We start from the raw sequence: 23,562 nt of genomic DNA on the forward strand, positions 1-23,562 counted from the left end.
GTTATGTTATACATCATTTTAAAGCATATTTCTAGCTTTATGGTTTTTTGCTAATGACATTACTTGCTGTTTATATTTATTTTAGACTATAGAAATGATGTTAGACAAAAAGCAAATTCAAGCAGTTTTTTTTTTGAGTTCAAAATGGGTCGTAAAGTAGCAGAGACAACTGGCAACATCCACAACGCATTTGGCCCAGGAACTGCTAACAAATGTACAGTGCAATAGTGGTACAAAAAGTGCCACAAAGGAGACAAGAGCCTTGAAGATGAGGTGCTTAGTGGCCAGCCACTGGAAGCTGACAACGACCAATTAAGAACAATCATCAAAGCTGATCCTCTTAAAACTACACAAGAAGTTGCTAAAGAACCCAACATCAACCATTCTATGGTAATTCAACATTTGAAGCAAGTTGGAAAGGTGAAAAAGTTTGATAAGTGGATGCCTCATGTACTGACTGAAAATCAAAGAAATTATTGTTTTGAAGTGTCATCTTCTCTTAATTCTGCCCAGCCACAGCAAGCCATTTCTCGATCGGATTGTGACATGCAATGAAAAATGATTTTATATAACAGCCGGCGATCACCAGCTCAGTGACTGGACCAAGAAGAAGCGGCAGAGCACTTCCCAAAGGCAGACCTGCACCAGAGGGAGGTCATGGTCACTGATGGTGTCTGACCCACTACAGCTTTCTGAATCCCAGTGAAACCATTACATCTGAGAAGTGTGCTCAGCAAATCGATGGGATGCACTGATGACTGTAATTCCTGCAACCGGCATTGGTCAACAGAAAGAGCCCATTTCTTCTCCACAACCATGCCCAACCACATATCACACAACCAGTGCTTCAAAAGTTGAACAACTTGGGCTACAAAATTTTGCCTCATCCGCCATCATCACCTCACCTCTCACCAACCAATTACCGTTATTCAAGCATCTCAACAACTTTTTGCAGGGAAAATGCTTCCACAGTGAGCAGGAGGCAGAAAATGTTTTCCAAGAAATTTGTTGAATCCTGAAGCACGGATTTTTATGCTACAGGAATAAACAAACTTATTTCTCATTGGCAAAAATATGTTGATTGTAATGGTTTCTATTTTGATTAATAAAAATGTGTTTGATCGTAGTTATAATGATTTAAAATTCACAGTCCATAACTTCAATTACTTTTGTTCCAACCTAACATTTTGGCTAGGAGAAGGCAATGGCAAGCCACTCCAGTACTCTTGCCTAGAAAATCCCATGGATGGAGGAGCCTGGTAGGTTGCAGTCCATGGGGTTGCTAAGGGTCGGACACGACTGAGCGACTTCACTTTCACTTTTCACTTTCACACATTGGAGAAGGAAATGGCAACCCACTCCAGTGTTCTTGCCTGGAGAATCCCAGGGAAAGGGGACCCTGGTGGGCTTCTGTCTATGGGGTCACACAGAGTCGGACACGACTGAAGTGACGCAGCAGCAGCAGCAGCAGCGACATTTTGGCTATGCTGGGTCTTATGTGTGGCATGTGGAGTCTTTGGTCTTTGCTGTGGCATGCGGGATCTTTAGTTTCAGCATGTAGCATCTAGTTCCCTGACCAGGGATTAAACCCGGGCCCCCTGCATTGAGAGCACAGTTTTAGTCAATGGACCACCCAGGAAGTCCCTGGTGTGTGCATTTTTTAAAAAAAGATGTTTTACATGAAGGACAACACATGCTCTGATGGGTGCATCTATTTTAGGCCTGCAACTAAATGACTTTGGGCAAAATTTTCATCTTCTCTGAGCTTCAGTTTCCTTATCTATAAGTAAGGCTAGAAATGCCTTATGTAGTTGTGAAGATTAAAATCATTCATTAACTTATCAAGCATTTATTAAGGGCCTTCTGCATGCCAGGTAGAAGTAATGTATTTGATGGTATTCTACAAACTGGGAAGCTTTATGTAAGGAAGTTCATCGTGAGAGTAATTCAAGAGGTGATATGTGCTTATCTTTGTCTCTTCCCCACTCACCTTAGCGATGTCTCTGAGTCTCTGCTCGATAAGTGCCTCTATACCAACCACTCTCCTCACCCTGACATCTTGATACGGACTTCTGGGGAAGTGAGGCTCAGTGACTTCCTCCTCTGGCAGGTAGGTCATTTCCAGCCACTATTCTGTTTGTGTCAGAACTGAAAACTGTAACTGCACCCACAGAACAGATTGGAGGGGGAGCTAAAATCCAGAGTACTGTCTCCAGGCTGTGCCTGGTAACATTTGTTATCCCTTCCTCATCCACCCCTGGCTTTGTGAGTCTGTATGGTTTTTGCTGCCTGGAAAAATCAAAGCCATCCTGCTGTAGTGGAAGCTTTACTTGTGCCTTTGTTCAAGGAACTGGACTTCTGCCTTATGTCCTGAGCACAAGCTCCTGCCTTGATATCATGTAACCTGCACCTCTAGGCTAGAACCTTGCCTTGAATTTACTGATTTCTCTCTTTCAGAATAAAGGGCTCCTTTTACACAAGCACAGTCCATAAAGGATATAAACTATATGCAGACTCTTTCTTTGGGGCCTGCCATTGCCTCTCAGCTCAGTTATCCCAGTGTCGGTAGTCATCTGAAAGCTCATACTCAAATAAGTTTGTCTTTGCTTGAGAATCTCCGTCATCTGTTCCCTTGGCCCCTGGGTGGCACTTGGCTGGAGGAAATCTTGTTCAAGGAGAGGCTGGAGGGAGAGACATGAGTTGGAAACAATTCACATGGTAAATTCCAGAAATTTTAATGGCCCGTAGTCTCAAAAGCAAACTAACAAGATTCAGCTACTGAAGAATACTTTTAGTCTTCGGCTATACTAAAGACAGAGAAGGCAGTGACACCTCACTCCAGTACTCTTGCCTGGAGAATCCCATGGACGGAGGAGCCTGGTAGGCTACAGTCCATGGGGTCACTAAAGAGTCAGACACGACTGAGCAACTTCACTTTCACTTTTCACCTTCGTGCATTGGAGAAGGAAATGGCAACCCACTCCAGTATTCTTGCCTGGAGAATCCCAGGGACAGGGGAGCCTGGTGGGCTGCCGTCTATGGGGTCGCACAGTCGGACACGACTGAAGTAACGTGCCGCTTATGGTTTTATGGCCCACTCTGTTGGTCAGATGATGTCAGAAGAATTTACTTCTGGGCACTGAGTTTTAAGAGATTGCAGTGGTAAACTAGAGTACTTAGCAGAAGAGGCCAACCAGAAGATGGCCAGGAATCTGAGACTCATGTCCTCAAGGGCATAAGTGAAGGATGATGGTCTGGAAAATAGTTTATTCTCTTGGGGAAAAAAGAAAAATTGAGATCTTCCTTGGTGCTGGGAATATGGCAGTCACCAGGTTAGAAATAATCCCTACTGTCTTAAAACTTACACTTTGTTAGCAGGGACAAACTGAACAAGTCATTACAACCTTGGGAGCAGATAACAGGCAGCTGTAATCTAGCCTTCCAGTATGTGAAAAATGTCACTTTGGAAAAGAAAGTTGTTCCAGAGAGAAGACCTAAGACCTTGGTAGGAGTTTCATGGAAGGTGACGCTGGTTTAGCTTAATGAGCTCTTTGACAGCTAACGTGTCCCCCTTTAGGCACTGGATTCCTTTCCACTAAAGGTATCAACAGTGACTGTCAAGAATGTTCCAAAATCAGTGATGACTGTTAAAAGTTCACTCAGCTCTGTGCTTTGTTTTATGTATGTTATCTTGTTAAATTTTCACAGTACCTTATAAAACACGGTACTCTTATATACCCAGAGAAGTTACATAACTTGCTTCAGGTCAAATAGATGGTAAATGGTGGAGCCAGAATTCAAAGCCAGGAAGTCAGGCCCCAGAGCCCATGCTCTTAACCATTGTGCCATACTCTGCTACTTAAAAATAACAATGGCAGCTACCATTAATTCATTGCGGACTTTTATCAGACACTGTGTCTCTCAGATGACCTCTGAGGGCCAAGAGCCAATAACATAATCCAGATGTTATTTCATAGTCCTAAAATTGGCTCTTTGAAAACTCCTGGTGGAAATGTTGATCTTGCCTTGCTTTAGTTCTGCCTTGCTACAGGCAGGTGATCTTACTGCCTCAGATGACCCTTCCCCCTATCAGTGAGTGAATCCGGGCTGGCAACAGCAGCTGCAGCTCAGGATGCCTGGGCCACCTCATCTCTGGACGTGATCAGCCTGCTTCTTCTTTGGAACGTGACCGGGGATATGTTCCAGTGACACATTACTAAACCAAACTCTCTTCCTTCCCCACCTTTCCCAGACTTCCCACTCCTGCCTGGTGTTCCAGCCTGTTCTGTGGCCAGAATACACGTTTTGGAACCTCTGTGAGGCCATCCTGCAGTTCCAGATGAACCATAGCATGCTTCAGGTAAGAGCTCAGGGCTGGCCTGACTGGATGGGATGGAAGAAAATGTTAGCATTGATTGACCCCCATGACTGTATATGTCAGGCCCTTGCTAATGGTGTGTTAATGATGAGTAGCTCCCACTTACCGAGTATTTACTGTGTGTCAGGCACTGTGAACAGTGTATACGCACTGTCTCATTTAATGTTCCCAAGAACCCAACGAGCTAGGTATTACCAGCCCCACTTGTGCAAATGAGCAAATCAAAATTAGTTAAGGACACAGAATCAATAAAAGACCGAACTGAGATTCAAGTTACAAGTCTTTAATCTCTTCACTGTGGAAACTCAGGAAAGGCTTCTCAGAGAGATTGGCCATTATTCACTGAAGGAATTAGCCCAACAAAAGATTGTAGAAGTGGAAGTATGCAACATCCAAGACTCTTCCAGAGGGATTAAAAACAAAATAGCACTATCTTTCCATTGTATAAAGCTGTGTTCTGCCAGGACTTGAAGTTCTGCTTTCAGTTTTGATCACTAGATCTTGAAACAGGTTTCATTAGGAGGGAGATTCACTTCTATCTGATTGAGACTCTTCATCATAATGACAATGTGTATGGTGATGGCAGCTAACTTATTGAGGGTCTGCTAAGGCACTTTGGTGTTTTCATTTTTTCTTATTTAACCTTTCCAACAATCCAGCAGCTTTGGTGTTCTCATTGTTCAGACATGAAAACAGAGGGATACGGTAACTGTCTCAAAGTCACAGAATTTTAAGCCCAAAGCTGGTGATGCTTCTTGAGTCTGGAGAGATAATGCCCAGGAAGAAATAAAGATGTAAGTCAGGGCTTCTCAGTCCCCCTGTCATCAGGGACTCCTTGGAGAAACTGATGAAAGCCATAAGACCATCTCCCTAGAAAAACTGCAAAGGTCGCTCAAACACATGGCATTTTGCATAGAATTGCATGAATCACTGAAGCGCATAAACTACTTCTGGAGGTTCACATAACTCGTGAAATTTTTCCATGAATCCTAAGTCCAGAACTCCTGGAATAAGTCAGTGAGATTGTGTGCTTGATCATTTAGTCTCAGAATATGAGGAAACTGAAAGAGGAAGTTGAGTTCAATTGAAAGGAAAAACAGCAAAGTCTCAATTATCCACAGTCAGTGAGGAATGAGTATCAGTTTTTCCACATAAATCTCCCTTTAAGAACTAAACCTTCTCTATCCTTTTTTGATAGAGAACTTTCTGAAACATGTCTTGTGTGCAGTTCATTGCCACCTGCTGTGTATTAGGCACTTGTAACAATCACATTCTACTGATGCTGTAGTGATAGTGACTCTCATCTTGAAGCACTTAATTGTGCAGGATGGCCTTGAAAGATGGGACTCTTTCTCTAAACTAGATGGTCTGCAAATACTTGACTTTGGGATTTCTTGTGTATGGTCAATGGCTAATTTTGACAGCATTCCTTCTTCCCTTCTCTTCCTGTTTCCAGTTTTAAATGAGCTACAGGTAAGAAAACCAGTCAGCCGAGCTTGTTAGAATTATGTCTGTAAAGAGTAAACTGGCCTTTCATGAAGCCCAGAGGATCTTGGTGCACGAGCTTTTGTGTATGGCCATTCTTGTCTCTGGGCTTCCCTGGTGGCTCAGACAGTAAAGAATCTACCTGCAACGTGGGAGACCTGCGTTCAGTCCCTTGGATGGGAAGATCCCTGGAGAAGGGAACGGCTGCCTGCTCCAGTATTCTGGCCTGGAGAATTCCATGAACAGAGGAGCCTGGCAAGCTACAGTCCATGGGGTCACAAAGAGTCCGACACATCTGAGTGACTTTCACTTCCACATTCATGACTCTAATTAGGAAGCTCAGAGTCTTTCAGTAATTCAGATTCCTCAGATACTTTCCCACATGGGTATCAGAGGAATTACCTCAAGTTTCACTCATTCCATTCAGTTCAGTCACTCAGTCATGTCTCTTTGCGACCCCATGGACTGCAGTACTCCAGGCCTCCCTGTCTGTCACCAACTCCCAGAGTCCACTCAAACCCATGTCCATCAAGTCGGTGATGCCGTTCAACCACCTCATCCTCTGTTGTCCCCTTCTTCTCCTGCCCTCAACCTTTCCCAGCATCAGGGTCTTTTCAGATGAGTCAGCTCTTCGTATCAGGTGGCCAAAGTAAATGTCTCATTCTATAAATGTCTATTATTGAGTACCTGCTCCGAGTCAGGCACTATGTTAGTATTCCACACAAGAGATTTAAGTAGTTAATTGGCCAGGCAAGATCCCTACCTTCATGGAGATTATATTTTTACTTGAGGAGACAGATAATAAGTAAACAAATATATGCAATAACGCAGTGAAGAAACAGTGTTGTCCTAGAAAGGAGTGAAGTGAGGTGCTGAGTGGAGCAGCCAAGGAAGGCCTTGATAAGCCTTGATAAAGAGGAGAAGTGGCCAGACATGTAAAAATCTAAGGGAAAAGTATGCTCTGTAGAGGGAGCAGGGAGTGGAAGGGTGCTACGGTTATATAGTTTAGGTCTTAGAAGAACAAGAAGGCCAGCATGCACGAAGAAGGATGTGAGAGGAAGCTGGTAGGAGTCAGGCCTCTGATCATTCATGGCCTTGTAGGCTATGGTGCACATCTGAAGACTTCTGATCACAGGGAATGGCAGGATCTAATTTACATTTTGTATAAGTCACTCAGGATTTTCACAGGGCAGGAGTCAGAGACCGAATTCCTACAGGAATTTGTCCAGGTGGGAGGATGTGGCCTCGAGTTGGGGTGGCGGCTGCAGAGAAGGGGAGGGCTGAGTGGACTGAGATGGAGGAAAATCAAACATTAAACAGAAACAAATGAAACTAAGTTGATAATACAACCTTCAGAGAAAGGGATTAATTCAAGTTACCTGAACATAGTTCTCTGACTACATCTTCAGTGGTATATGTTCTAAGAATAATACAAACTAGAAAGTAAACTTAAACATTACTTAAGAGGTTTATCAGTGGTAATGTTAATGATATAATTCTGAAGTTGTTTCATGCCTCTTGTAGGAAAAAACCAATGAGCGTGAATATTAATGTTGCTAGGAACCAAAACATTTAGGGTTTTGGCCTGGGCAGTTGGGTGGATGGTTCTGCTGTTTTCTAGAATGGGGTGGAACATGTTTAAGGATAACCACTGAGTTTCATTTGGTACCTAAGAATCATAATTCCAGACATTTATTGAGTTCTTACCATGTGTCAGGCATCCTTTTACTTGATTCTACGTCGTTCTATAAGGTATATACTACTCTTAATTGCCTCCATTTTTAGAGTGCAGAGACCAAAGTAATAACAGACATTGACTGTCCTGAACTCTTTCTCAGCACACCCCAGGGGTTTTGGCCAGATTTCCTCTGCCCAGGAGTGTTCATGCTCTTGTTTCTAGAAATCTTAGCACGTCAGCAGAAGCACCAGCAGTATAGTCCAGACTAACAACATCCCAGCCAGTATGCTGTATGCTGCCAGACTGGAGAGCTGATCTTTCTATCTCCCCCGTGTGTGTGTCCTGTACCAGACTGGACTGTTCAGTTCCTTGTTCTCATCCCCTTCGGTTTTCTGCCTCCACATCTGTGTTCTTGCCCCATCTCCCAAATTCTTACTGTTCAGTTTGAGCTTCTCTGTTTCTAAGCCCAGCCCAGTATGTCCCGACACCCTGCGGGAAGCCAGGGCAGGGAGCTGGGTTCTTGACCGAGCTCCCTGGGATGAGGGCAGGTGCTGGATGCTGGTGGAAGCAGGGACTCAGCTACAAATTGTTGCAGGCCAGATCTCAGCATCTGAAGGGACCGTGAAAGTTTCCAGGTGGTCACGCTTCATCTTAGAGAATGGGGGCTAGCAGAGGGAAGCAATCATGGTGATGACACAGTAGGACAGAGAAAATCAGGGTGCGGAAGGGGTGGGCAACAGGACAGAGCCACTGATCCTCAGTTTCCGGCTGCATGGATGGTAGGTCCCCGGGGGTCTTTCCTCAGCGATGAGGAGTAATAGTGTGGTCCACCTGATCTGTAACAATGTAGAGGGAGAAGGTACAGGTTCCCGCTAAACTTCCTTTGAGGCATCTGTCAGAGGCTCAACACTCGGCTGGATCAGTCAACCATTTTATTTCCAGTACTCTAAAGGTAGTCACTGTCTTCTCAAGAGAAGTTAGAAAACTTCAGCTGTTACCTCAGACATTCCTCACTTTGAATCATGGTGCTGCCTTCTGGCTATGTGACTGACTAGGCAATTAGTTAACCCTTCAGAGAATCACTTTTCTCATCTGTAAAATGAGAGAAGTAATGATAATACCTGCCTCACACGTTTGTGATCAGCCTTCAGTGAACTAATACACCAAGAGAACTGAGTGCAGTGCTGGAGCAGAGTTCATTTTCAGAGACTGGTGGTCACCACAGTTCATCGTGTGTCTCTGGGCTCTTCATTAGACTTCATCTGTCTCCAGAAAATCCAGACACTCAGCACCCGGCTCATCCCGTCTTCAGGACAGGTCCCTTGGCTCGGAGACTCTGGGTGCTCGTCAGAATATCATGTTTCCAGCAGGAGGTGCTGTCTCAACCCTCCGAAATGCATCCCCCTTGCTACCGACCTGGGGAGATGGGGACTCAGGAGAGGACTTGTTATTAGCTGGTGAATGTTTTGAAGCCCAAGACCTGTATCCTCTTTCCATGCCCTAATGAGGTCAGCGGACCTGAGGATTTATGTCTGTGGAGGGGCCATTACATCTGGTTCCCTAATTCTGCTGAGGAGAGAACAACAGCAGAGAGTCTTAATGCCCAGGAGAGGTTTATATTGATAGTTTAGAGCCCCATTTCTCAAAATGAGCTCCATGAAGCCCTTAAACCAACACCACAGAAGGTCTGTATAAGAAGTATGTACGGTAATTATTAACGCCCTCCCCCAGTTGCTCCCTATACAGGGAGAGTAGACAGTATGGTCAGGGAGAGAGAAATTGACCATTAGGACTTCCGTTAGCCTAGATTTTCAGAGGCTGAGTGCCTGAGAAGAACTTGGAACACCTTTGAGGCGAGGTGGTAGACCCAGACCCTCTGGTTGCACAGAGGCATCCAGATGCAGGTCGCTGGTTCCCCACTCCGCCCCTAGAAAGTACAGCGTATCCAGAGGCACACAACACATGTCCTATAGATCTTTCAAGAAGCCACCTTAGTGGAAACCAAGGGAACTTTAACTCACTGTGTGACTTAGGCCACATCCCTCCCTAGCTTGGTGTCATTGTCTGTACAGGAGAAGTATAGAGCCGATGGACTTTCTGCTCTCCCCTGACTCTGTCATCCTAATGGTGGATTGCTGAATCCTGGCAAATTAGGGGCCAGACTCTGCCCGGCTGCCACCTCCCTGCTCAGCACTCAGTCTCGGGCTGCCATTTGGAAAAAGCCAGAGCAATTTTAACCAGCGCCACATCTCCTGCCCCTGTGGCTGGCTGCCCTCGTCCTTCCTGTTTGGCTAGGACTTTGCCTACCTAGTCACAAGCAGTGGTGACAGAAGAATAGCTACCTGTTAATAGCCAGGCACCAGACTGGGCATTCATTATCTCCCTTTTCTTCAAACCACCCAATGAGATGGATGTTATCATGCTCATTTTGCAGATGAAGAAATAGGCTCAGTAAGGCAAGGACATTCTTTGAACAGAAACTTCTCAAACCCCAATGTTCCAGGCAGACTCACTGGCCTAATCACCCTCTCTGATTTCATGAGTCTGCCCATTATTCCCCTGCCTATTCTCCTCCCCCATACACTCTACCTTTATCTGACTCTTCCCCATTGGTTAAATGGAGAAGGCAATGGCAACCCACTCCAGTACTCTTGCCTGGAAAATCCCATGGACGGAGGAACCTGGTAGGCTGCAGTCCATGGGGTCGCTAAGAGTTGGACACGACTGGGCGACTTCACTTTCACTTTTCACTTTCATGGATTGGAGAAGGAAATGGCAACCTGCTCCAGTGTTCTTGCCTGGAGAATCCCAGGGATGGGGAAGCCTAGTGGGCTGCCATCTATGGGGTTGCACAGGGTCGGACACGACTGAAGCGACTTAGCAGCAGCAGCAGCATTGGTTAAAGCTCATCTGGTTCTGCCTGCCCATGAGATTCCACTGCCCCTTGACCTTCATCAATCACAGTTTCTTTCCTCTGGATTACTCAGCCCTTTCTCTTACCTTCCTGATGACCCTTACCACATTCCACCAGTACTGTGGCATTTGGGTACATCTCTGTGTCCTCCTCAGCCTGTGAACACATGGATTGTGGTGACTATATCCTGTGCATTTCCAAACCCCCAATAAGGTCCCACATGTGGGATCCAGGGTCCCCCCTGACCAAGGCCAGGAAGAAGCCCTTCTAGCAAGATGACACTTAAGCAGCAACTTCTCAAACTTGTTTAGCCTTCATAGCACCACGCGTGAGTTCGTTATCATAGCAGAAGAGTGCCCTTGAATGCCTTGGATCATTTAAGAGCCTGGAGTGGGTATTTTCTAGATTTTTCATTTCTCATCTTTGTGGTGGTGGTGGTTAGTTGCTGAGTCATGTCTGAATCTTTTGTGACCCCATGGACTATAGCCCTCTAGACTTCTCTGTCCATGGGATTTCCAAGGCAAGAATAATGGAGTAGGTTGCCATTTCCTCCTCCAGGGGATCTTTCCGACCCAGGGATTGAACCCAAATCTTGTGTGTCTCCTGCGTTGGCAGGCGGGTTCTTTACCACTGTGCCTTATTCATGCAATAAATCTTTATTGTTGAGAAGATGCTAGAAAATCACTTCCCTCCTCTGAATCTCCATGTCTGTCTCCAGCAGATAGAAAGTCCTTCCTAACTCTATTGTGAGGGTCAAGTGAGACAACAGATGAAGCGCTTGTGTATGTAGAAGATATTCCTTGAAGGAGGAACACAGAGCAGTCCAGGTGTTCACAGGCTGAGTAGGATACAGACAGGTATCCAAATACCACAGAACAAGGTAGAATGTGGTGGAGGGGCACCAAAGGCATAGGATGCCAAGTTGGCAGCAGGATGGGAGTTTCTACAACATGGAATAGGACTGGCAGGAGGAACTCTGAGGCTAAGGTTCTGCAACCTGTTAGAGTAGCAAGAGCAGAGAGCATCAGTGAGGCACAGCATGGCCTTGGTTCTGCTCCAAAAGGATTTTTACCTCCTGTGCCAGGAACATCCTCCATGTCCTCCTGGGGGCATACGGTCAGTCTGTTGAACATGTACAGGGTGCCCCAAGCGCCAGAAAGAAAGAACCACAGTCTCTTTCCCCTAGGAGTTCATGGTTTGTCTGAAGACACTGAGTATGAGAAGTGCTGCCAAGGAATGTAATCACTTCCCTGGTGTCAGAACTGGTTCCAGGAGCCCGAGGGCTCTACTGAGCCTTTGGCTCCTTTTCTAGCAGAAATGGTGGACTGTGGTCCTAATGCCTATTCTAGAGGCAGAATGCAGTAAGTGGCTTAGAAAAGCTGAACTTGCTTCTCAGAATGTTCACAGGAGGGTCATTTGCTGAGCAGGTCAGCCTGGTCTCACATGAGAGGCAGATCTGGATCCAAACCCTGAAAGGTAACTTAGGAAGTTGGGAAGATGACACCCTCAGAGTGCCTGAGGAACCAAAAGAAATGACCCAATGGATATGCCCCAGGCAGGAATAGAACCTTCCTTGCATCAGAGAATAGGCAATAATAACTTGTAAAATTGCTATTTCTGTTTGAGAGCCTGCTAATATGCTGGAGGGGTTTTGCATATATTATCTCTAATCCTTAAAACCATTCTTCAAGATAGGCACAACCCCCACTTTACAGATGAAGAAATGAGGTTAGGAGAGGATTTGCCCAAAGCCACAAAGCTAGGTGGTGGGAGAACCAGAAGTCAGACCCACATTTGCTGGTTCCCTTCCAAGTGCACACCTGAGAAGAATTTTGAGATATATAGAAGCTCCCACCCCAAAGAGACCAACATGGATCCAGAACTGGCAGAGCCCTGCCTGTACAACGTGGGCACCAGCCATTGCATACCTACTCCCAGATCTTTCCAAATGTGGCCCAAACTCCCCACTGTTCCACTTAACTTGGCCAGTCCTGCGCCCCACCCGCACCTCCTCCATCCCAATTCCAGCCAAGCCTAAAGATGATTTCCCCACCCCAATTCCCGCTTTTCTCTAGCAGAAGGCCCGAGACATGTATGCAGAGGAGCGGAAGAGGCAGCAGCTGGAGAGGGACCAGGCTGCAGTGACAGAGCAGCTGCTGCAAGAGGGGCTCCCGGCCAGTGGGGACCCCCAGCTCCGACGGACACGCTTGCACAAACTCTCAGCCAGACGGGAAGAGCGGGTCCAGGGCTTCCTGCAAGCCTTGGAACTCAAGCGGGCTGACTGGCTGGCACATCTGGGCACTGCATCAACCTGAATGAGGCTGGCCTCCTGCCACTTTGCCCTACCCTTGGCCTCCAGGGCCCCACTCCCCTTTCTTTTCTTGGCGAAAGGCACCTCCCTCCTGATGATGAGTTGTGTTTCTTGGCTTAGCAAGGAAGCCCCAGAGGCTAGGTCTGCTGGCCAGATATCTATGGGTGGCCTGGGACAGTGCCGCTGGGGAGAGGGCTGGGGGTGAGTCTCAAGTGCACTGAGCCCAGCTGTGATCACAGCAGGTTTGGGGAGCAGAGGCCCCGCTCTTCCATCTTTGCCACCTCCACCTGTACGCCTAGGCGCACTTTGTTTTTCCACCAGCACGTCCTCAACACACAAAACTTGGGGGAAGAGGTCTCCCCCAAACCTTGGCCCTTTACCCATCCATCTTAGCCATCACAAAGATGTGGCCCCACTGTGGATTTGCTGTTAAAGAGCTAATAGGTGGCCAGTGTGATTTCGGCAAAGGAGGGGAGGGAGAGACAGAAAATTTGCCCATCTGCTGCTCCTCCCCCTTGGCTCTCCACCTGGGATTTGCTATTGAATCTTCACCCCCTCCCACCATGCTGGGCTGATTGCTCACTGAAAGGCTCAGTGCCCCCAATGGTGCGAGGAAGCCAGGCGGGTGATTACAATCCAATTACCTATTGTCGACTCAGCCCACACAAGCTTTTCTCCTCCTCTTGCAGGGCATGGGGCCAGGCTCCACTCCCCAGCGAGATGGGCCCCCTCCATTGCCACAGGGTAACAGAAGAGCGTGTAGGCCCTTCTAGCACAGGCCACCTTCCATGGATCAGATGAGGACCAAGAGCACAGAAACCAGCCCTTCTCCCAGCTGACTGCCTCCTGCCCTCAGCATCTTGGACTCTGCTTCCCACCTCCACAGCCTTTGAGGCTTTTCTCAGCTTTTGACCTCGCCCCCTAAGTAGGCCGTGAGATGATTTAGTCTCAGCATGGCAGAGTCTCAGCTTGTGAGGGCCAAGGTTGCCCAGCAGGGAGAAGAGGGCCGAGTCAAGGGCCGTGTCCTTTCCCTTACCTCTCCCTGCCAGGCCTGGCTGCAGAGCTGCTGAGAGGATTAGTGCCTTTGAAGAGCTGTCTGAGCAACTCCCTGCTTCAGGTGCCCCACAGCAGTAAGCACCAGCGGGTAAAACCAACCAAACGCTGTGTCTTCCCATTTTACTTCCTGCAGACTATTTCCCCAGCACCTCCCTCTAGGGGAGAGGTGGGGTCTTGCAAGCAGAGGTAACAGCATATTCTTTAAAACCCCTAACTTCCTTGTATTCCTGTCACCTCCCCTTCCTGTGCCTGGATACCTGGCACAAGAGACCCCTTGGCGATCATCCCTGCTTCCAGAATCAGGCATGAATGCCAGACACTGCGATGGAAAAGCCAATCAGTGCACCCTTTGGCAAGTCCCACACACACACCTGGCACTCCCCACTACCAATCCCTGGCACAGGGTTCCCAGAGAGCAGGTGCTGTACATTTTCCAGCTTTACAATGAGGCTGTTGACAGCCTTAATTAGGGAGGCATGAATTATGCGGCTATAACGGCAGAGCCCTACAATTAAGGCGGGAAAGAGGGGCTGGAGGCAGCAAAGGGAATCTGCCCTGTGAGCGTGGTGGTTGAGTCCTTGTCTCCTTTCTGGGTCTCATTTTCCCAAACGTGATCAGGGGTACCGCAGAGGTGATTAATGGGCAGGTATCTCTCTGGCCTGAGGTCCTGCATTCTGGGAGAGGTACACTGGGTAGGGGAGGGGCGAGGAGTGGCTACCTCGGGAGGCACGTGAGGGGCGAAAAGAAGCTGAGGGATCACGGATGCCCTGAACCGGGTTGCAAATAGTTGATAGGAAATCACTGTGATTGCTTGCGACCAGTATGATTTGTACAAACCAGCTCAACCCTTGCCTCAAGAAACTCACTGCGACCTATTTAAATGTCCTCCCACCTGTGAGCCAACCCCCCCCCCCAACCTGATGATATTTATCGTGTTGTGTTCTCTTGGGTGTCAAATAGAATTTTTAAAATTCTTTCTTAGAGGTAAAACTTGTTTGCGAACAGTGCAACAGAAGATCGTGTTTTGCTGCAGCAATTGTCCACCTCCCTCAAGTGCACTCGGCCACTTCCAGGATCCCTAGCTTTGGGGGTGGAGAGGGGGGAGCCACTGGAAGAGCCCTTTTGCCATCGCAACACCTGTTCCTCTACTTGTTTCCTAATCCCTAGTCGCTTTCCTCCACCCTCCTTTTCATCGCGCAAGTGAAAGGAAGCCAGCCTGCCAGTGTGGAAGGAGGGATTTCGCCAGCTGCGTTTGCAGCGCCCAGGCTTGGTGGCCGCGTCGGGTGGGGGCAGCTGAGCTTGATGTCTCCGAAGCGGGTGGAGCTTAGGGGGAGGGGAGTGCTAGTAGGCCGCCTTGGCGGCCACTCTCCATCATTCGGTGGCGGGGTTCTGAGGTCCGGGAATACAAGGACCTAAGGGAGCCCAGCCGCCCGACAGGCTTCGGGGGGCCGCGGCAGGGGTGCTTCGTTGGTATTTGGGGAGGCGGCTGAGCAACGGGTGCTGAAAGGACAGCTCCTACCTGCCCCACTGCACCCGAAAGGCACCTCTACGCATAAAGTCTCCCCCCTGGATCCTCCACCCCACCTCTAGTGGTCCGCCTTCCAGGTGAGGTGCACGAAAGGCCTCCTCTGAGTGGTAGCGTGGAAGGATGCACGTCCGGTTGCACCAAGCTAGCTTCCCGGCTCTTTCCCCACTTCAGGCGTCAGCCTCGGCCCTGGGAACTGCAGCCCGTGCCTCCAAGCCGCGCGCTTCCTCCCGCCTCCGGCGGAGAAGGGCAGTGAGGCCAGGCCTAGCAAACCCCTCTTCTGGGGCCCCCAGCGGGAACAGGAAGGAAAGCGGCTGAGATGCGCCCTAAGTGTCGCACGGCTTGGAGAAGTGGGTAGCTCGGTTGCATAAGGTGGAAGGAACTTGGTAGTTTGCAAAAGCCAAGCTCTTGGCGGGAGCCGAAACCCAGAGCCCGCCGACTCACACCACCACCACCACCACCACAACCCCCACCCCCCGCCTCATTTACTGCCTTCGCCGCGCGCCTCCCCCACTGCGCCCCCACCCCCTCGGCGCGCCGCCGTCTCGCGCGCCCTACCCCCCCATACCCCCCTCCTCACTCCCTCCAGAGGAGGTGAGTTTAAACCCCGCCCACGTGACCCCAGCTGGGCCAATGAGCGGCGGCGGGAGGTGAAATCCGGTTCTAACCGGTCCGGGGCTCCCAGCGCTATAAAAACTTTATAAACCCCCCGGAGCCCGAGCAGTGTGAAGAAGAGGCGAGAGCGACCCCTGGACCGACTTAAACCGCGCGCGCCACTGCATCCCCGTGTTCAGCGCCTACGTCCCGCCGCCGCAGCCACCATGCCCAAGAGAAAGGTACGTGGCGCGAGGGCCCCAGGCGCTGGGCCGCCGCCGCCGCCACTACCACCACCGCCAGTGCTGCTCCGCCGCTCTCCTCGGCTTCGGGGCGCGCGAGCCGGCTGCGATGCTGGAGCAGGCTCAGCCGCCCGGCGCAGCGTCTCGAGGCGGTGTCAGGCGGCCCCAGGCTACCCTGCGCGGTTCGTCTGCCCGCGGGCGCCAGAGGCCATATTGGAGGAGCGGCGGCCGCGGCGGGAGGAGCCATGTTGGCGGCTGTTTATCCCGCTCCCTTCGGGCTCGACGTGCCCGCCCCGCGCCCCCCTCCCCCCATGGCTAAGCTCTCCCCCCCTCCTCCCGTCCCTTCCCCGCGGGCGGGCAATTCAAACCCGAAAGGGCGGGAAGGCGGCGTTCGGGGTTGGCGGGCGGGGGAAACGCGCTGCCGCCAAAAAACCGCCGCCGTGAGGGGGCGGGACCCTCGCTCCTGGGGCGGGGCTTCGGTGAGGCCCCGCCTCCACCCGCGCACCGCCCACGGCCCCAGCGCACGAGACTCGGCGCCGCTGCCGCCCACGGGTTCCCCCCCTCGGCTGAGTGCGCTTGCCGTCTCCCGCCCTCGACGGCTGCCATGGCAACGGCGCTCGGGCCCCGCCCCCCGAGGGGTTTGTTTGCTCCTTGTGCAGCTGTTGCTTCTGCCTGGCGCGGGCCGCACTTCGCGCGCCTAGCTCCAGGTTTCCCCGCGTTTCCCCAGGCTGCTTGGGGCTCGTACGCTCGCCGTCTCAGCGCGATTCGACCCCGCTCGGGCGTGCAGCTTGACACAAAAGATCACTCCTAGAGCTTTCTAAGCACTTGGAGGATTTGCAGAGGAGCTGGAGATCCTACAAACTGACGATTTGTATGTTCTGGAAAAAGTTGTGTACAAGAATCCCATTGATTCTCCCCCTCCATCCCCGGGACTTAAGTTTACTGAATCATTAAGAATTGCTTCAGAAGCTGCAACTTTCTTAGTTTTTGCTTGTTTGTTTTTTTTTTTTTTTTTAGGCTGAAGGGGATGCTAAAGGAGATAAAGCCAAGGTGAAGGACGAAGTAAGTCTTTCTACTTTTGGAATCAAAGCTTTGGGCTCCTTCGGTGGAGCCCAAACCATATCCTTAGTCCTGAATTTACCTCAGTAAGCTCTCTTTAGTCCCTGGAGTCCAGAACAACTTAGCTGCAAAACTTGTTTTTAATTAGTTCGACTGCCCTATTTGTAACTTTCTTTTTCTTTTCTTTTTAAATAGCCACAGAGAAGATCTGCAAGGTTATCTGCTGTAAGTGTGTCTGCCTCTAAACTTTCATGTTATTCCCTGAAACTAAAAAGCGTTGGAAAACAATTCCCTTTACTTTCCATGAGTTACGGTTAGTCTCTTGCCCGTTGGAGTTTGCTCGTTCTGAAATTGTGTTGACTGTAGCCAAAGTGGGACACTTCTGAGTGTTGCTTGAGTGGGTTTTTGAAGATAAGTTCTAATACAAAGCCCACTGCAAACTTTATAAAGTTGGGAGAAACTTCTATGCCAGTGATACTGTGATTTGGTTGTGGGTTGTTTTCTTTGGTCTATTGTACTAATGTTTTATGCTTCCTTTCTGTCCCCCAAATAAAAGAAACCTGCTCCTCCAAAGCCAGAGCCCAAGCCTAAAAAGGCCCCTGCAAAGGTGAGCAAGATGGTGAGACAAACATTGCCTGTAGGATTTACGCAAAAGTCTGAATAGTTTCTCATGTTGCTGACAGGGACACCTGCTATAAGCAAATTCTTCTGTTGACACAAAGTTGAGATTTGACAAAGTTACTAGGGCTGGTCCTTAACCAAAACCTCTGTCTTCAGTTTACAGAAAATTCTGCACTTGGGTATTAAAACACCCAGGTGTTTAAGCTGTCTCATTCTATTATTTGCACTAGAAAGATTTTGTATATTGAAGACCACAGTTTGGTTTTGTTTGTCAATGGGGGAGGCATTCGATAAATGTGTCCTGTGCAGAACTTTGCAGACTGTATCCTGGTGATATGAAATGAAGAGAAACAGCTTGTTTTTTTTTCCTCCCTCCCCTTTTTAGAAGGGAGAGAAGGTACCCAAAGGGAAAAAGGGGAAAGCTGATGCTGGCAAGGATGGGAATAACCCTGCAGAAAATGGAGATGCCAAAACAGACCAGGTACAACTGCTATTTCCACTTTCTTTAGGTCTGCTCTTTCAGTTACTGATCCCAAAAGCTTTTATGGCCTTTTTCTTGCATCTGCATCACTCCCAAGTGTCCCTTTTAATCCAGAGTTGGCTTGTGGTTTTTTTTCCCCCGTGGTGAGTTTCATCTGGATTCCTGAAGGCTCTGCCATCCGGTGTATGGAGCTGTGATATGAGAGCCTTGTCCTTAAGTGCCACGCTTGTGCTACACCATTGTTTTCGAGCTGGGAATAACATCAGATCTTGTCATGCTGATGTGTCCCCTTCCCCAATGTCACGGGAAGATACAGAGGGGAAGTGACTTAGTCAGGTTACCTACTAAGTCATTTTGAAAAGAAGTACTGAGTCTCGAAGATAGTTTCCAAGTCTACTTATTGTATTCTTCCATCCTTTTCTTTCAGGCACAGAAAGCTGAAGGTGCTGGAGATGCCAAGTGAAGTGTGTGCATTTTTGATAACTGTGTACTTCTGGTGACTGTACAGTTTGAAATACTATTTTTTATCAAGTTTTATAAAAATGCAGAATTTTGTTTTACTTTTTTTTTTTTAAGCTATGTTGTTAGCACACAGAACACTTCATTGTTGTTTTTTGGGGGAAGGGCACTTCACTAACAGAATGTCTCCGAAGCTGAATTGACGTGGGGGGAAAAGACCTTTCCCGTCTAGTTTTGAGAGACTTACTCTTGGTTCCCAGGAAGGAGGGATTCCTTGATGTTGACACACGTTAGCCACCTTGGCACAAACGCCTTGTGGTGTGGAAAAACTAAAATTCAGTTTTTATGTCCTCTTCTCCCTCTCCACCTCAGCATAGACTTGACTCCCCTAAACCCAGAGACCTGTTGGAACCTGAACCCCGTGCCCCCCCAAAATTGATGACCAGTATGTCAGGCAATCTGGACTTTCCAGTGTCACCATTGAGATGGCGTCCTTCAAAAGAGCAGCGGTTCCTTTTTTAGACTGTGGCTCCTCAGAGTGATATTTCTGCCATTTTCATTTCCATTTCCTGAAAGTCAGGGTCGGCTTGTGAAAAGTTGTTAAACAACATGCTAAATGTGAAATGTCAACCCTCACTCTAAACTTTCCCTGTTCAGAGCATCACATGAAGATTTCATTGGGTTTTATAGTGGCTTTCTGATTTTGGTAGTCCATTGAAAAAGGGAGTTTGAAAGATGTATACTGTTAACGATTGTCTGCCCATGTGTCCTGCCTGAAATACCATGATTGTTTATGAAAAGTATCTTTAATAAAGCTGGATACAGTTTGGCTTGGAATGCTGCTTTTAATCTTTTCCCAGGAGTGGGGCAGCCTGGTTTCTCCCAAGTCTCTTGGGACAGGATGCATTCTGGTGTGAGGTGTAGAGTCTCCGTGTCGATCTTTATGGTCCACCTATTTATGGTCCATCTATAGAACACAGTGGTACATGGAGTTGGGGAAGATCCCAGGAGCAGACAGATGGTGAGAGGCTGGGAGCAGAGAAGTGGTTTCTGTACTTGGTGATACCTGAAGTGTATTTTTAAATGCAGGTATCTGGTAGGTCTGAGGTTTTGGCCTGGTAGGTGACAGTAAAAGCCTTTCCACTTCACTCACATTTAAGGTCTCTGTAAAGTTAGCAAATTAATAGATACAGCTATATATTCTTTATGTGAGAAGGAAGTGCTTTGGTGTCTACACAGTTGGCCATAGGATGTGTAAGGCAGATGGCACCCTGCTCTTGAGAAGTGATTCTTGTCCTTGCTGGTGAAGTATTTCTAGCTACAAAAACAAAGATGTTAATGGGGACTTTACTCATTACTTAAGCTTGAAGACCCTTCAGAGAAACCCTTTCTTTAGGAAAATAGCAAGAACTCATCTGTTAGGAAATCAAACTTGTAATAAATTGATAGTTGCGATTTGAATTTGCTATCACAGGCCACCTCTCTTATTTGAGGGGAGTTAACATACTGGGTTGGCCAAAAATTTGGAAGTGCTTATGGAAAAACAAGCTTCTTGGCCAGCCCAATAAGTTGGAGACTAGTTTTTTAAAAAAACCTTATGTTATTTTATCCCTTTAGTCAAAAAGGTAGAGCTTTCATATCGGTTAAGCTCTTGTTGGTAACTTTGCTGTTTATTATCTCTGACCTTCAGTTTTGAGACAATTGTGTAATCCAAGTGTTAACACCCTTTTTACTAATGGGGAAATAGCTCAGATGAAGAAACTTGTTCAAGGTTATGTGTACATCTGAGGAGTAGCAAAGTCCTGGTTCAAACCCCCGACTTTAGTGAAAAATTATTTCAAAGTTCGACTTGTATTAGGGGGCACTATTTGGAGAAGGTATACTTTGCCCACTTGGGCAGTTTCAAGCATTTGCCTCCATTATTGCTGAAATAATTCTAGGGTGTTGTTTGTTAATTTTTTTATTCAGGGGTGGTGTCTTTTCCAGAGTGGAGCCTGTTACAACTGTTAAGAGTCGGGGTATGGCACTTGTTATTGCACAGAAGTTGCAGGATTTGAGAAAGCCACAGTTAAGGTTACCTTATCAGTATTTGTTAAGAGTTCAGATTGTTGAGACCTGTTGAGACATAGACCAGGCTAGGAGTTGGGCCACTTTCTGTCCTTTAATCTTTGTGTCAGTCCTGTGTAGATGTTATCCCCATTTTTTAGTTAAGTGATTCAGAGGTGAAGTGACTGGCTTAGATTATATTCAGTAACGATCTTTTTCCGTTACGTAGAAATTAGGATGAGGAAGGTGAGTTTGAACTTTTTTTTTCCTTCCTGGAAAATATTTACTGATTTGACTGACTGTGGAGCATGAGAGTGCCTGGGCTTGTAAATCAAGAAAGTAGATGTGAAAATATTATAAGGACATTTAAGACAATAGCTTGATCAGTGGCATTCCTGACCTGAACATAATATAAAAACATTCCCTTCCTGGTGCCCTGTCTCCAAGCCCAGTTGGGAAGAGTTGCCAGTAACCTGCCTTGGGCTGCTTTCTTGACTCTTTAAAAAAGAAAAAAAAAAAAGGCTTAAACAGGAGGATTTCTGTCCCTAAGAAAAATCCTGGCTTAGAGCAGTTCTAAAAACCAAAGTGGTTCTTTCCAGCTTTTCTGCCCTAAGAGTGTGGTCCACCCACCACCCCTCCCCAGTCAGCTGCTCCAGACCTCAGCTTCACACCAGTGTGCAGAGGCAGAAGATGGTTTCTTTTTTTCTTCTTAATGAATTATTTCACAGATGTGCCTCAGTAGCTTGAGTCTGATTGGGCAAAAGTAGATCGATCACCTGCTCACTCTTAAGCCAGTCATGGCAAGAGGGATGGAACCACAGAATCTGTTGAGGATTCAACCAGAATTACTGAAATAGGGTAGAGATGGTAACAGAAGAACTGTGAGTGGATAATCACCACTACACTCCAGTCCTGTGATGTCTCCAGGCCTCACCTTGCCTGGCTTGACTACAGCATTTAATATTGCTGAGCACAGGCCCCCCACCTTATTTCAAGGTGAGAAAAAACTCAAACTGTAAATTCCACCATTTTAACACATAGTTGAGTGGGTTTTAGAATATTCACAACTTTATACAACAGTTTCCACTATCTGCAGAATATTTTTAGCACTCCAGAAAAACCTCATACCTACTAGAAGTCATTCCCCATTCCCCCTCCCACCAACCCTAGGCAACTAATTCCCATTGTCTTAATTTTTTAAATTAATTTTTATTGAAGTAGAGTTGTTTCACATTGTCTTTAGTTCAGCCAATCAAAGACATTCCATCTAAATGAAATCTTACAATACATAGTCTTGTGACTGGCTGCTTTCACTAAGCATGTTTTCAGAGTTCATGCAGGTACTTCATTCCTCTTATTGCCAAGTGTCCATCGTATGGATGATAAACTGTATTTTATCCATTGATGAGCTGGGCATTCAGGTTGTTAACACTTTTTGGCTGTTATGAATACTACTTAAAATATTGTATACAAGTTTTGTATGGACATGTATTCAGATCTTTGGGGCATATACATAGAAGTGGGATTGCTGGGGCATATGGTAGCTCTTATGTTTAATTTTTTGAGGAACCAGCAGTTGTCCATAGCAGCTGTGCCATTTTACATTCCCACTAGTGATAAATGAGGGTTCCGTTTTCCCCACATCCTCACCAATACATATTTCCTATTTTATTATAGGCATCCTGGTGGGTATGAAGTGATGTTTCATTGTGGTATTGATTTACATTTCCCTTATGACTCAGATGTTGAGCATCTTTTCACGTGCACTGGCCATTTGTATACCTTTTTTTTTATTTTGGACAAGGGCTTATGGGATCCTAGTTTCCCAACTAGGGGTTCAATGTATGCCTCCTGCAGTAGAAGCCCAAGAGTTTTAACCACTGGAATACCAGGAAATTATTTATTAGAAATGTTTATTTAGATCCTTTGCCCATTTTTAATTGAGTTGTCTACTGTTGAGGTGCAGGGGTTCTTTATATACTCTATACTAGATTCTCATCAGATATATGATTTGCAAGGACTCCCATCCTATGGGATTATATTTTTTTGTCATGTGACTATAGTAGTCTTTATATTTGAAATACAAGAAGGAAACAGTTGTGTTCCAAAGCAAACACTCAGGTCCAAAAAATGAAGGTATTTTTTTGAACTGCTGCGTTCACTCCAAAACCCATCCATCTCTCAGCATCCAAGGATTAAGGACATGTTCTGCTTAGCTATATAATAGAGTGGCAAACACTGCACCACTGACGTCACAGGACAGTTGCCTGTAAAACAGTGTCTGCTGCTGAGCCGCAGCTTCACTTTCTCACAGGTTATCATCTTCACCCAGGATAGCGGTTGTCTGAGCATCCCTCTAGATTGTGTTCGTGCTCTGCTGCCAAGGCCATGCTGACAGGGCGAGAGCAGGCATGGTGGCAGACTCCAAGAGGAAGGGCTTTTCAAAGTTGTTACTTTTGGCATCAGTGTCATAGTACTGAAGATTCTTTCTGGGGAAGACAGTTGACTTTGCCTTAACCTTTCTGTGCTTAACATCTACTTTGTTGCCACACAACACAATGGGGATGTTCTCACACATTTGTATCAGATCTCCATACCGGTTAGGCACATTCTTGTACATAACTCAATGCAACATCAAACAGTCATCTCTCAGCCCACCAAATTTCTCCTAACCAACTGTATCACATACATTGAATTTAATAGGTACTCTATT

General features: G+C 47.2%; 2 protein-coding genes across 4 annotated transcripts in view; both read left to right on the forward strand.

The window, feature by feature from the left end:
* DHDDS (dehydrodolichyl diphosphate synthase subunit) overlaps positions 1 to 14,798 on the forward strand; it is a 35,207-nt gene extending 20,409 nt beyond the window's left edge. For 2 of the 3 annotated variants that reach the window (XM_055397459.2, XM_055397460.2), the window contains exons 7-9: positions 1,996 to 2,110; positions 4,253 to 4,360; positions 12,531 to 14,798. In XM_055397459.2, the coding sequence (XP_055253434.1) occupies positions 1,996 to 2,110; positions 4,253 to 4,360; positions 12,531 to 12,770 (463 nt within the window). In that variant the 3' untranslated portion in view covers positions 12,771 to 14,798. The remainder of the gene's footprint in view (positions 1 to 1,995; positions 2,111 to 4,252; positions 4,361 to 12,530) is intronic. The other variant, XM_088843813.1, reaches the window with a different exon arrangement.
* Positions 14,799 to 15,966: 1,168 nt separating this feature from the next.
* Positions 15,967 to 19,640, forward strand: HMGN2 (high mobility group nucleosomal binding domain 2). Its single transcript, XM_055397462.2, has 6 exons — positions 15,967 to 16,183; positions 17,201 to 17,245; positions 17,438 to 17,467; positions 17,799 to 17,849; positions 18,249 to 18,344; positions 18,772 to 19,640. Exons 1-6 carry the CDS (start codon positions 16,169 to 16,171, stop codon positions 18,805 to 18,807), a joined length of 273 nt encoding a protein of 90 aa, XP_055253437.1. The 5' UTR covers positions 15,967 to 16,168; the 3' UTR covers positions 18,808 to 19,640.
* Positions 19,641 to 23,562: the final 3,922 nt, after the last annotated feature.

Source organism: Moschus berezovskii, chromosome 2 (genome assembly GCF_049115385.1).
Source record: "Moschus berezovskii isolate FMDL1 chromosome 2, NW_MosBer_1.0, whole genome shotgun sequence".
NCBI classification, from domain to species: domain Eukaryota; kingdom Metazoa; phylum Chordata; class Mammalia; order Artiodactyla; family Moschidae; genus Moschus; species Moschus berezovskii.

Excerpts from the sequence above, each read along its gene's own strand:
- HMGN2 (XM_055397462.2), top strand. Across the intron at positions 17,468-17,798 it reads GATCTGCAAGGTTATCTGCT|AAACCTGCTCCTCCAAAGCC; the intron begins GTAAGTGTGTCT and ends CCCAAATAAAAG. Across the intron at positions 18,345-18,771 it reads GAGATGCCAAAACAGACCAG|GCACAGAAAGCTGAAGGTGC; the intron begins GTACAACTGCTA and ends CTTTTCTTTCAG.